The following is a 14,573-nucleotide window of genomic DNA, read 5'->3' as shown; positions in this document are numbered from 1 at the left end:
TTTCATATTACCGATGATTGGAATAGTATTAAGGATAGTAGTGATTTGTGTTAATGTAACTGAGGCTTGAGGATGGTGTGAGATTTGTGGTTTAATCATTTACTTACTTCAGCTTGTTTTTTCTTTTTGATATATGAAGATTTTTTGTAATTATACCATACATTGAAATGTAAGTTTTAAAGGCTTCTACAATGCAATCCATTTCAACACTCTCTATGAGAATAAGTAGACAACACCTAAAAGAATAGGAAACTATCATCTGATATTAAGCCATGGTTTAAAGAAACAGATTGAAACATTTCAAAATGAATGCAAAACCTCTTGGACAAAACAATGTCTCAATGTCTCCATTTTCCTTTTCTTTTTTGGTGAGTTAGAAAGTAGGAATTCAATGTGTGTGCTCTACTGCATGGGAAGAGTCCCAGCAATCATCTGTCAAACAAGTTTACAAAGTTTTCCTTAACCAGATTTAATGCCTGTTGGAGCTGAACATTTGAAATAACCATCTAGAATGGTGCATGACAAGGAGAGAACATGTACATGACCAGATAACGCAGTTTAACAGTGTTTATACGTATAGAGAGATTTTTTTACAAATACCTTTGTGCTTATTTTTTCAGTGCTTATGGTTTCACAATAAGCAGTTTTCAAAGCAAAGTGTTATCAAAGTGGCATTATCAATAATGTTGTTAAGAGATCATATTATTAATAAACCTAATATTAAAAAAAAAGAAAGTTGTATCGTCTTCCAAATGATTCTCTTTCTAGGCGAACAGCACCCTCTCCTGTCAAATACAGCAGACATTTCAAACATACTTCCTCGCCTTATCACAACATAGTCGTGGGCCTTTTATCAATTCCAATTGTCCTGCATCCTCTCTCCTCTGTCCCCTTCTCGCCTCCTTTTGAAAAAGGTCAAAGTTATTTGAGGAGAGTCGGCGAGGAGAGTAAACATGGATGGAAATGTGCTTGCGTGAAATAGACGTAACATAGTAAACGTAAATCCGGGACACTTAAATTAGTATGATATGTTACGTTTGATATGGTTACATAATACAGAAGGTGACTAAACAAGGGAGGGAGGGTGTATAACGCGAACTTCTAGCAAGGTATCATGAAGTATCATGGGCTCTTATTTGAGGGGCGTTGACCAAAACAGGTTTGGCATTTTACAACAATGTCCTCTATTCGTTTGCACATTCCAGGCTAAAACGAAATGTCCCGTGCTCTCTGTTTGCACTTTTAAATGCACATGTGTCCAGCATGGATCTTCAACATCATCTCTTCTCTGAGAGTGTCAGGAATTATGATTTTCCCTCCCTTGAAAACAATTCCATTGATCTGTGACAGTTCATCACAATGGTTCCAAAACTCTGAGATGCTATGAGGGCATTTTCTCCTCTCAGGCCATCCATCCTGTATGACTTTCCTCAGCTGTGTGAGTTGTGTGTCCTTTTCTGTTTCTGCTCGGATCTCCTTCAGTTTTGTGTCACTAACAGGTAGGTTGCTGTACACAGTGTGTACCTACATCTCCAATTTGTCCTTATGAAGCTTACCTGTAGTCCCCAGTCGCTTGGTGTTTGTTTACAAGCACAAAACAATGAGAGACTGGAGACTTGTGAGTCACTCAGTGCTGTGCAGCACGTGCCAGGTGATCTAGGTACAGTATGGTATTCACTACTAAATGTTTAACAACTATTAAGTTAACTGTCTAAAATGTGCTAAATGCTCTGCAGTTGTGCATTTTGTTTGCTAATTTAGTAGCTAGTTAGCAATCTAGCTAAGTGGTTAGCTTCTTCCAAAATCAAGCTTTGCTTGGTAACAGCAGAGAATCCCCTCCAGGATCAAGAGCCTTGCTATCTAATATTTTTTTTATGCGTGCAGCAAACTGTGAGTAGCATTCTTTAGTTACTGGTAAAGCTTTCTGAGCTGGGTTGTCTGTCCTGAAAATACATTTAGTTAGCATTCTCTATGGGATTTTGCATGTACTTGTTAGCATTGCTAATCTTCGGATTACAGAGACTCAGTGTGGTTATAAAATAGCTCCCCTTGTGTTCAGTGCTGGTATTACCGAATATCCTGGTATGACACAATGATGTATGAAGGTATGACAATCTGGATACCGCCCAAGCCTACTTGCATCCGAACAGAATGGCGTACAGTTCTTGTCGATTTGCACGTAGTTGATTTCACTGTCTGTGAGAGATTTGGAAACATAGCCGTTGGGCTTTACTTCTTGCAGTAGCACTGCACCTAGTCCATACTTTGACGCGTCCACTTGGAGTCTGAGTTCTTTGTTGGTGTCGTAGTAGGTAAGGATTGGTCCTGGTTCTCTCGTGATCAAGTCTTTCACTTTCCGGAAAGAAATATCATGTTGCTTGTCCCAGAGGAAATCACTGGATTGCTTTAGCAGCTGACACAGGTGTGCGTTGGTGTCAGAGAGGCTGGGGGCGAACTTGGCTAAGTAGTTGACCATGCCAAGTACTGTTTCCAGCTCGGCGCGGTTCTCTGGTAGCTCCATCTCCTTTACGGCTGAAATCTTCTATGGATCTGGTTTGATCCCAACCACTGTGAGACAATGTCTGAAGTAGCTGACCTCGGTGGCGCCGACTGTGCTTTTCACAGGGTTGAGCTATATTCCTCTCTCGCAGGACCTTTGCAGCATCGTGCAGAGATTCCTGTTGTGTCCCTTTTTTGTTCGACCATAGACGAGGATGTCCACAATCGTCCACAATCAATCTTTCGCTGAAACTCGTCTTGGGCTGAGATAATCCCGAAAGGCAGGCGACGACACCTCTAGCGTCCAAATGGTGTATTGAACGTTGTGAGCTTGGATGACACTCCACACTGCCCTTTTCCCAACACACTACCCTTTCCCAAAAGGAGCACCGATGTGAGAATGATGTTCATTGACTACAGCTCAGTGTTCAACACCATAGTGCCCACAAAGCTCATCACTAAGCTAAGGACCCTGGGATGAAACACCTCCCTCTGCAACTGGATCCTGGACTTCCTGATGTGCCGCCCCCAAGTAGTAAGGGTAGGCAACAACACATCTGCCACGCTGATCCTCAACACGGGGGCCCATCAGGGGTGTGTACTTATTCCCCTCCTGTACTTCCTGTTCACACACGACTGGGTGGCCAAGCATGACTCCAACACCATCATTAAGTTTACTGACGATACAACGGTGGTAGGCCTGAACACTGACAACGATGAGACAGCCTATAGGGAGGAGGTCAGAGAACATGCAGTGCGGTGACAGGACAACAACCTCTCCCTCAACATGAGCAAGACAAAGGAGATGATCATGGACTACAGGAAAAGGGAGGCTGAACATGCCCCCATTCACATCGACAAGGCTGTAATGGACTGGGTCAAAGGTTTCAAGTTTCTTGGTGTCCACATCACCAACAAACTATCATGGTCCAAACACAACAAGAGAGTTGTGAAGAGGGCACTACAACGCCTTTTCCCCCTTAGGAGACTGAAAAGATTTGGCATGGGTCCCCAGATCCTCAAAAAGCCCTACAGCTGCACCATCGAGAACATCCTGACCGGTTTCATCACCACCTGGTATGGCAACTGCTCGGCATCCGACCGTAAGGAGCTACAGAGTGTAGTGCGTACAGCCCAGTACATCACTGGGGACAAGCTTCCTGCCATCCACAACCTATATACTGTAGGCAGTGTCAGAGGAAGGCCCCAAAAATGGTCAAAGACTCCAGTCACACAAGACATAGACTGTTCTCTCTGCTACTGCATGACAAGTGCTACTGGAGCGCCAAGTCTAGGTCCAAAAGGCTCCTTAACAGCTTCTACCCCCAAGCCATTAGACTGTTGAACGATGAATCAAATGGCCAAAGGGATGATTTGTATTCACACCACCCGCCTCCCTCTTTGTTTTTACACTGCTGCTACTCACTGTTTATTTTCTATGCATATTCACTTTATCCCTACCCTACATGTACAAATTACCTCGACTAACCTATAATCCCTCACACTGACTCGGTACCGGTACGCCATGTATATAGCCTCATTATTGTTATTTTATTGTGTTACTTTTTTAAATATATATTTTTTTACTTTCATTTATTTTGTAAATATTTTGTTAACTCTATTTTCTTAAAACGGCATTGTTGGTTAAGGGCTTGTAAGTAAGAATTTCACAGTAAGGTCTACACCTGTATTCGGTGCATGTGACAAATACAATTTGATTCGATTTTTGATTGGATTTGACTATTCTGTGAGCTTTATAGCCCAGTAGCCTGATCTGGCATCCATGACACTGAAGTAGCGTGCTCTGGCTATCTTGTGTGTGATGTCATGCAGCAGCATCATGCTGTGGGGATGTTTTTCAACGGCAGGGACTGGGAGACTAGTCAGGATAGAGGGAAAGATGAATGGAGCAAAGTACAGAGAGATCCTTGATGGAAACCTGCTCCAGAGCACTCAGGACCTCAGACTGGGGCAAATGTTCACCTTCCAACAGGACAACGACCCTAAGCACACAGCCAATACAACGTGGGAGTGGTTTCGGGACAAGTCTCTGAATGTCCTTGAGTGGCCCAGCAAGAGCCTGGACTTGAACCCGATCTAAAATCTCTGAAGAGAACTGAAAATAGCTGTGTAGCAATGCTCGCCATCCAACCTGACAAAGCTTGAGAGGATCTGCATAGAAGAATGGAAGAAACTTCCCAAATACAGGTGTGCCAAGCTTGTCGCGTCATACCCAAGAAGTCTCGAGGCTGTTATCGCTGCCAAAGGTGTTTCAACAAAGTACTGAGTAAAGGGTCTGAATACTTATATAATGTGATATTTCATTTAAAAAATAAATAAATAAACAAACAAACATTTCTAAAAACACTTTTTGCTTTGTCATTGTGGGTTATTGTGTGTAGTTGATGAGGGGAAAAACTATTTAATACATTTTAGAATAAGACTCTAACCTAACCTACTACCATACCCCACATCAAAGGCACTTAAATATTTTGTCTTCCCCATTCATCCTCTGAATGGCACACTGTTAAGGGAATTATGTTCTCAATGTTCATAAACTGAACTTCAATTAAACTACTCGGTCTGTTACCAAGAATTGGTAAGGTTCTTGTTGAAATGAAACAGACAGAGGCCAGTCTACAATAGTCAGCAACGTTTATTTACGAGAGCTCTGACCATCCTTACATGTACATTGGTTTATATACCTCTCATTTCGTCATAACTGTCCCTCCTCCTCTAAGACAATGACAATATAGTTTACAAGTCTTCATACATTGCTTATCACATCCTGCAACATATTACACAATCTACTGCAAGCCCAAGGTTCCTTCCTTCCCTGTTATCAGTTTCACAGTGGTCACAAGTTGTCTGCCACAGTTCCTTGCCTGCTAACAGTCCCTCTTTCTTATGGACAAACATTATTTATCATTATACAGAGACAGGGTAGAATTCTGTTAGTTATAGTTCTACGTTAAATGTATACATCATTTAGTCATTATTCATAAAATTCATAACACACACATACACAATCCATGTCTCAAAATCCTTCTTGAACCTGTCTCCTGCCCTTCAGCTACTCTGATTTAAGTTGATTTAACAAGTGATATCAATAAGGGATCATAGCTTTCACCTGGATTCATCTGGTTAGTCTGTCATAATGTTTTTTACACTCAGTGGCCTACTTATCCCAAAACATCATTTTCAAATCCCTGTTTTGTGTTGTATATTAGGCCTAAATGAATATCATCAGTGGTGGAAAAAGTACCCAATTGTCATACGTGAGTAAAAGTTAAGATACCTTAGTAGAAAATGACTCAAGCAAAAGCAAAGTCACCCAGTAAAATACGACTTGAGTAAAAGTCTAAGTATTTGGTTTTAAATTTACTTAAGTATCAAAAGTAAATGTAATTGCAAAAATATACATTAGTATCAAAAGTAAAAGTATAAATAATTTCAAAATGCTTATATTAAGCAAACCAGACAGTACACTTTCCTTGTTTTTATTTAATTTACGGATAGCCAGGGGCACACACCAAGACTCAGACACAATTTACAAATTAAGCATTTGTGTTTCGTGAGTCTGTCAGATCAGAGGCAGTAGGGTAGACCAGGGATGGTCTCTTGATAAGTGTGTGAATTTGACAATTTTTCTGTCCTGCTAAGCATTCAAAATGTAGCAAGTACTTTTGTGTGTCAGGGAAAGTGTATGGAGTAAAAAGTACATTATTTTCTTTAGGAATGTTGTGAAGTAGAATTAAAAGTAAAAGTTGTCAAAAAATCTAAATATTAAAATACATATACCCCCCAAAACTACTTTAGTAATAGTTTAAAGTATTTTTACTTTACACCAGTGAATAGTATGCGCCATAACAAGCATACTCCACAATCACACTATTTCCAGGGCTTACATTAGTTATTAGTGCATAGGCATACATCCTAATGCAATATCACGTGCTTATGTACAATTATATTCAAGTCTAGTCTAGGCTGGAATCGTAACCATCATCACGTGTCGCTATTGTGTCTACTCGATTTTATGCCGCGTTCAAGTGCTAGTTGTAACAAGGAAACTCGGACATTTCGACTTGCTAACTGGTTGAACATTTCCGAGTTTGCGACTTGCTCGAACTGGTTGTAGTTATTCATGATACTGCATTAGTTCCGACCAGAACGAGACGCGGAATACCTCAAGAGTGGGCTACAGTGATGATGCGATGCTGCGTAGGCTACGTGTGAGTGGGATGCAAGTAGCTTGCCGCCGACATTCTCGTTGCTGGGTGCACGCACTGTAGGCTACTGCGGTAAGGATGCGTCTGCTGACTGGCTCGAATAAGATGAGCAAAGAGACTCACAGAAAAATATGATTTTATTTTTAAAGCAGCCTTTTGACTTCGACGCAGGTATAGGGGACCTTTTCCACCTTTAAATGTATGTATAGTAGCCTAAATAAACCCTCGTCGGTCGATGCTCATGGAGTCGTGTTCGTGGGAGACGCATCAAATGATCCTACAGACAGACGCGAGTCAAATACGACAATTATGAAATGAAGGTTAACGTCAAGCAGACAACATCCAACAGCAATTAGATGTCTGGCAACGTCTCGCTCGGAGAATCTGAGTATGAAATGGTAAGAGAAGCAAGCAAGGACGGTGATGACAATATTGAACTGTGATTGCTATTGAACAGCGTCCTTTAAAATCGAAAAATATTGTGACTGTTTTGGGTACCCTGGTGATCATTTTATTGTCTGAACAGGCACCTTCCTTATTAAATATTCATACTGGTAGGCTTTGAAACAATTGATGCATGTGGAATGACCGTTTGCGCAGCATAGTCTATTACAACTGTTTCTGGGCTAATACATGCATCACCCATATAGCAGCCTACTGTACCCTATTTACAATGGCCTATATGAATTACATTTTTTGTTTGGTCAAGAACCTCCACTTCATAATATATCATGATAATGTCCACTATAACTACACATTTTACATGAACACGAGCACATAAAATACGAACAAATTAACATTTGATTGAGCCCCAAAACACCAATCAAAGTGGGTAGTTAAGATTGTGTGAGAGGATCGATACATGGTTCTCACACAATGCCAGCCATTCAATCTCTCTCGTGGGCTCTAGCAGATATTGATTCATAGCTTTATTTGATTACGAGAGTCTTTGTACAGTAACATCCTTTCCAAAATGAAATGAGGTGTTGTATCATGTTTTCAATGATCTATCTGATCAATGTTTCTTTCTCCTCTAGGTTGTTTAGGTAGACTGAATTGGTTTACATGCCTGACACCCATTGATAGAAGCTGCGTATCTGGATGGAGAACACTGTTGACAGCACTGTCACTGAATATTACTCAGAAATACACAGCGCGTCATTACTTTGAGTGTCTATTCTTCATGCGTTGAAGCCTCCTTGTTAAGGTACATAGACCTTTGAAGATTGCACATTGGCTAGTATTTCTTTGATACTATCTTAAATAATCTGAAGGCTGCGACAATGATCCAGCAGAACAATAACAACAACTACCCATGCCTGGAGATGTCTGGCTCCCCCAGGGAGGTGCTGCAGAAGTGCCAAAAAAGCAATCTTTCCTTCACCAGACGCTTGGAGCTTGGGGACATGCCCTTAGTCAAGGGCCTTCGGGCCTGGGCTGCGTGCTCCAAGAACCGCAGGAGGGCAGCACCTCCCCCCAGGTCCCAGGGAACGTGCCCCAGGCCTGCAGATGTCTACCCAGTGGGACAGTGGGGCAGGCTGGGTTATGGTCTGGGGCTACCGCTGGACTCCAACTATGCCTCCAACCCCAGACAGACAGGCCTGGGGGCACTGGTGACTGTGGCCACGTTGAAGGCCTCTGAGGGAGGTGGTCAGACTCAGACAAGCTGTCTGTTCCTCAAGACGGAGGGTGGAAGGTGCCTCTACTCTACAGGCAGTCCAAGGCCCTGCACTCAAAGTCTGGTCCCTCAGTCCCCCTCCACGCTGGTGGGCAGCTGGCTGAGGGATAAAGTGGGAGGGGTCAGGGACTCCTCCATGGTAGGGAAAATGGGGGTGCAGGATATGGGAGGGGCCTTGGGGTCATACCAGGTCAAATCGAGGTCAGCCCAGAGGTGGAGAACATCCTGCAAGCCTGTGGTTTCCATCCAGGGGAGAACACTCCGGAACAGGGAGAATGCTGGCGAGCATACCCTGGAAGGGAGCCAGGAAAGCAGGGACAAAGGGGAGTTTCCCAAAGCTGGTCAGGACACTCTGAGTGGAAAACAAGACCGAGGGAGTACTAGAAGCCCCAAATGCAGTCACGCTCAGACCAAGACCTGCACCCAATGTCACGGGCGGAGAGGAGGGCAGGGGAGCAGCGGGGGTCAGAGGGGAGCTGCCTCTGTATGTGAGCAGGATCAGTCGAGCTGCGGTGTGGAGGGGATTAAGGAGAAGGAGGAGGGGAAAGTGCAGGATGGCACTGGTCTCACCCGGTCAAAGCCCTGTGACTCCTCCCTGCCTCCAGACAACGCTGACCCAGAAAACTGCAGCAGTGACGTCGGGGACCGGGGAAAGCCAGACAGCCCACGCGCACAGGAGGGGCTGCATCCTGAAACTTCTCTCAACAAGGAGCACTTCCAGGACAAACTATGGGATAAAGACATACATACTGGTGGCAACGCTGTGGCCAGTGGTATCATGAGTCATGTGGAAGACTTTGATGGCATGGTGGGTGCTGTGATTGGGTTTGTGGATCATATCAAGTCTGCAGAGTGTGATTCAGAGAGGCTAAGGGGAACCGGGGAGATAGCTGAGGGGAAGCTGCCCAACAGGTGGATCGATAGTCAAACTTCAGAGAGCCACTGCTGCTCTGAGAGAAGCTGCCTCAAAGACTGCTCCACTCAACCACCCAGACCAGTAGAGGGCAGCATTTCTACTGCTCCTAATGAGACTGGCTATGGTCAGATAAATCAGGAAACTAAATCAGATAGTCAATACAATAAGCTTTGTGAGAAATGTCAGCCAGAAGAAAAAGATCCTGTGGCAGTGGATAAAGAAGGTTTACAGGAATCTGTACATGGCCTCTGTGAGGAAGAGGAGGTAGAGGGGGAGGAGGGGATCCAGTCAACAGCACCAGAAATTAGTGAGCTCTGTGGGGAGCATGGAGAGATACTGCCTGAGGTCAGGAGCACAGATGATGAGGCCAGGCTGGTAAAGGGAGACATCATATCCCAGAGAACTGAGCGAGGGCCTCACTGGGCAACGAAGGAACATGAGTGCGAGGAGACATGTAATATGGAAGCGAGGTGTTTTTCAGATTTACCAGCTAACCTAACTGAAGAGGCCGTAGTAGGGTGGAGGAAGGCAGGGACTAGGCAGTTTAATTCCCGTTTACAAGGCTCTGCTGTTGCTGGCCCTGCTACCTCTGTCACACACTCGCCACCTAATCTGGCCTCCTCAAGAGCCATGGCAACAGGCCTCCCTGCTCGGAATGGGGGGCAGACAGACGCTGGAGGTGGGGCTCTGGTGCCTCTGCTACGGAGCACAGGGGAGCAGGAGTGGAAGAGGGGCCCAGACGAGAGCAAGGTGGCCTCCAACAGGGGGTTCCTGGATGGGGGGCCAAAGGGGGAGGATGACTTTGGGCTTTTCATGCAGGCAGAGGAGCAGCTGCCCTGGGACGACAGCTTCACTGCATCACCCCTAGTGCCTTCTGGGAAAAGTGAGAGTGTTGGTAAGTCCCCAGCCTACGGCACCTCAGAAATGTGACAGGGGCTCTTTTTAAAGACATCCAGACACGACACACACATAACAGAAACTTCTTATGACTATCACATCCTCCAGTTAGATTATGCAAATGTGACAGAGGCAGCAGTAACAGCAGAACATGAAAAGGCTTTTGAAAACCACAAAGACAAGAGCTCTGATGTGAACAGTAGCGGTAACTCTCTTTGTTGTGGTTTGCACCATGCAGCAGCCAGGGCATGTAGACACGTTGCTCCCAATGCCCGAGTGGCGCAGCGGTCTAAGGCACTGCGTCTCAGTGCTAGAGGCGTCACTACAGACCCTGGTTTGATTCCAGGCTGTGTCACAACCGGCCGTGATTGAGAGTCACATAGGGCGGCGCATAATTGGTCCAGCGTCGGCCGGGTTTGGCCGGGGTAGGCCGCCATTGTAAATAAGAATTTGTTCTTAACTAACTTGCCTAGTTAAATAAAGGTTAAATAAAATAAATAATCAGTTATTCTGGTCTGACCTGGATTCTTGAGGGCCCTCTCCTCTCCCAAACTCATGTGAAGGTAGTGCTAGTGCTCTCTGCTTTGGGATGTAAGGCGGGTGAGCCTCAGGACATGGGGTTCCATGTTTAAAGAGACAGAGACCCAGGCAGGCAGCTCCTCCGTGATTGGGAGAGACCATGCAGGGTGACATCCATCCCAACGTTCCATCCCCGTGTAACCTCAAACATCATGCAAAGACAAAACTCCCCATCATTAGTGTCTAATGGTAATAACACAGGTCTAATCATTGTTGTTGTCATGATTATGTCATATGTCAGTTAAAGCAATGGCACTTGCAATGGCAGTGACATTTAACCAAGTGTATAAATCAAAGTTACAAAAATAGTTGTCAGATTATAGAAGGTAAAAAAGAAAACAGGTCAACTACCAAAAAAAAACAACTTTTATTTGTTGCCCATTCAGGCCATTTCAATGAGGACAGCATGCAAAATAGCCGCCTATTTGGAGCATACACCAGGTCCCTGCACTTTGAGGTCGACTCAGTGCAAGGCATACAGATCATATAGAATCAATAGAATCTAGCTAGTGTCGTAATGATTCATGTCTGATGCCTTCCATGCTGCACTTGAAAACCATTCCATCACCAACGAGTCTACCCATTGGACCTCAGGTTGGACAGACAGCTCATTCCAACAATCAGAGGATGCCTGGACAGCCTTCCCAAAGGATACAGCGGGAGAAGGGCAAGACACAAGAGAACAGTGGTGGCCCACAAATGCTGTGGAGGAGACAAGGGGCAGACTCTCTGCCACGCAAAATGTGGTAGGCCTTTAAATCTCTCCATCTTTCCTCCGAAGTGACTACAAAAGACAAGGAGTCAATTTATTGCATATTCCTGTCATCTCCAGGAGTACATGGTCCATGGGACTGACTGGAAATGACAGACATACACATTTGTTCTTCATTTGTCATTATTTCCATCTTTCAGAACAAAGTGTTTGTGGAGGCCTTCCCGTCACTGTCTGTTCCCCTGTATGATCGTGATGCTGTTCCCACACTCAGCCAGCTCCTCAGAGGCGTCTTGGATCATGAAAGCTCTGCAGAAGATCATGGGTAAGTGGGTCAAGGAACCATAATGATATTTTATTCAAATCCAGCTCAGGGAATGATTTGGAAGTTTGATCCTAAAATCCTACTTATATTTCCTTTCAGCTCGGATTTTAAATCAGTTAGAAGCATAATCTAGACAGTTTTATAATTCATGAAATTGGAACGATAAGGAACGTTCTGGACATAGTTGTTATATATTGCCATCTAGTGGAGGAAATTATGACCTTCAAGATAGCGCCAGAGATAGCCTGAAATGTCACCCCCACCGAACAATTGCTCGACTGTTTGAACCCATGACCAGAGATAAGCTGCATATTAGACAATATTTCACGCACTGAATCAGTATTGGTTTAGTGAAAGATTCACTTTCACAATTATTGAATAGGCTGCGGTGTTATTCACAACTGTCGTGCTTACTTCTGCCATTCATTTGCATATCTGCGTTTTGTCTTGTAGCTTACTCGATGGGTTCCATGACTTGAACAAGATGTTTGGCTTGAAATATAAGAGGGCAAATGCTGTTTCCCGTGAACCTCTTCTACAGTCGCTACATTTGGGCCAGTGTATCACGGTGAGTATTTACATCTGTAATGCTAGTGTAATGGGCTGTTAAAAGTAATAACAGGCCTCTACTCTGTTTCATACTATGAGGCTGAAATGATACAGCCTTATCTTATGTTATTATACATTTTTAACATAAGGCTCTATCACCATGACAAATGCTACATGCATGTTAAACCAAACTGAAGTGCCTATAATCATAGAATGTGTAATGGGTCATGCATCATAGTATGACATAGTCATTTGACTGTTCTCTGCACTGGCACTCAGATAACAACTGACTACAGTTCATGTACAATTGATGTAAAGTTTATGTCAATTTAGAAGAGTTGTCATTTATTCACCTCTGCAGGAAAATATGACTGGGCACAGAGCAGCCAACTACAGTCCCTCTCTTGGCCTCCCCTCGTCCAGTCAGCATGCACAGGCCTGTGGGAAGAGACGTTTATCGTATGTCAACAAGAACATCATGGAATAACCAAAATGTCCACTTTCCCTGACCTTCAACAACACATTTAGCCTTTTTCATGCATGTCCATGCCAAACCACTAATGGGACACAGTCTTCATCTCCATGGGGAGAAATAACTAAACATTTCACAAGATTCAGAACTCGGAGGATGCTCTCCTTGGGCCGACTGGACCACTTGACTATATGGTGATCCTTAACAATGCCCTGTTTTGCTTTGCCTTCGCTGGAGTTAGATCACCGATGCATACCTGTGACAAATTTGATCAAATTAAGCACTAATTGTAATTTTTGTCTCACAGATATTTTTAAAAAACATGCAAATGTTTAACATTCTTATAAATCTTATTCTTATGGACTATAGGAAATGTTAAAGTAATTAGTGTTTGCCCGGAGAAGTGGATGTCTATCCCCCCCCCCTGTTCACTCCCACCCTCTTTCTCACACACACACTGACATGGACACAAACAACAAACACACACTATCCTCTCCCGTCACGTGATCTGGCCCAAACGTGCCGGTGACAACTCACATGGATCACAGCTCCTTTTCTTATTATCATAGTAAATAATTACCATGTTTTCTGAAATGATATCCTTTAAATTGGGGGTGTTTCTGGCTGTCAGAATACAGTTGTTTTGTGCTGGCAAAGAGAAAATGTGTTATTTTACCAGTACACGTTTGTTTTAGATCACAAAAAGCAGTCAAGTCCTATTTAGATTCTATTTGTTTCTCTCTTGATTGTTGTTTGTGGGTAACCCAGGGCAACTCAGTAGGTCTACAGAAAATGTAGTGAATGTTTGTCATTTGTACATAATATGTATTCCTCGAGAAAAATACAGATTTTCTGAGTTGTTCAAATTGATAAAACTAGATAGTCAACTTGTTAATTGATGTAATAAAATGATACGTTGATTACTGTTTTCCATCCTCAAAAGCTTTTGCTAATGTTACGATATACTGTATAGTTTTTGAAGTACCTAAACAGTCATCTTATTTGGGTGTTTGATGCAATACTCACTATAAACCAAAACAGCAAACAACAAAAGAAAGGGGAGAAAATAGTACTCTACACATGTCAGTCAATTAGAATGGTCTACGGCGCTACAAAAAAAGTTTCATGGGTCAAAAGGCAACCACACCGGCAAATCAACACTTACAAGTGACATACTTTGAATTAGCACACAATCAGCTGTAACCACTGGCAAGACTGTGCAACACCTTCAAGTCATTACCTAAGACTGCTAATGAGGAAAACTGACAGCAATGCTGTTCTCAGTTCATTACCCACTCTAACCTTGTGGCCAAGAATGCACCCTACCAGAATGGCAAATTTGTGACTTCTCTCATGTATGATGATGACAGGTAAGGGGCCCAAAAAGAGGTCATGTACAAGATTTTGGTCTGTGGCCAGGGCCGGATCACCGATCAGTCACGCAGGACAGGTGACCTGGGGCCCATGACCTCCAGGAAATTTGCTTTAAAACTGCACACTTTTCCCTCAGCTTCATGGCAAAATGTGAAGAATAGCAGGAGATGAGCTGTAAAACAGCACATTCTTCTCTTTTTCCCATGGCACAATATGTAGAAAAACAGGTAAATAGCTTTAATACTGCAAAAGTACCTCTCAGCCTCATTATGAAATGTAGAATAGCATTATAAAACAGTTGTTTGTGTTGAAATGCAGGAAGTTGCTGAGTCAGAGGATCTAT

At 43.5% G+C, this 14,573-nt stretch overlaps 1 protein-coding gene across 1 annotated transcript; it reads left to right on the top strand.

Moving 5' to 3' along the window:
• Positions 1-6,510: 6,510 nt before the first annotated feature.
• Positions 6,511-13,776, top strand: LOC115141550 (uncharacterized). The gene is made up of 6 exons (XM_029680517.2): positions 6,511-7,126; positions 7,766-10,217; positions 11,393-11,544; positions 11,711-11,835; positions 12,289-12,403; positions 12,746-13,776. The coding sequence occupies exons 2-6, from the start codon at positions 8,012-8,014 to the stop codon at positions 12,869-12,871; spliced, it is 2,724 nt and encodes a 907-aa protein (XP_029536377.2). The 5' UTR covers positions 6,511-7,126; positions 7,766-8,011; the 3' UTR covers positions 12,872-13,776.
• The last annotated feature ends 797 nt before the right edge of the window (positions 13,777-14,573 follow it).

The sequence above is a fragment of the Oncorhynchus nerka genome, linkage group LG14, assembly GCF_034236695.1.
Source record: "Oncorhynchus nerka isolate Pitt River linkage group LG14, Oner_Uvic_2.0, whole genome shotgun sequence".
In the NCBI taxonomy this organism is placed as follows: Eukaryota; Metazoa; Chordata; class Actinopteri; order Salmoniformes; family Salmonidae; genus Oncorhynchus; species Oncorhynchus nerka.
This window is presented reverse-complemented; position numbering and strand designations above follow the sequence as displayed.

Coding starts and splice junctions, on each gene's coding strand:
- LOC115141550 (XM_029680517.2), top strand. CDS start 8,012: ATGATCCAGCAGAACAATAACAACAACTACCCATGCCTGGAGATGTCT. Junction 10,218..11,392: donor TGGGAAAAGTGAGAGTGTTG/GTAAGTCCCCAG, acceptor ATTGGACCTCAG/GTTGGACAGACAGCTCATTC. Junction 12,404..12,745: donor ATTTGGGCCAGTGTATCACG/GTGAGTATTTAC, acceptor TCACCTCTGCAG/GAAAATATGACTGGGCACAG.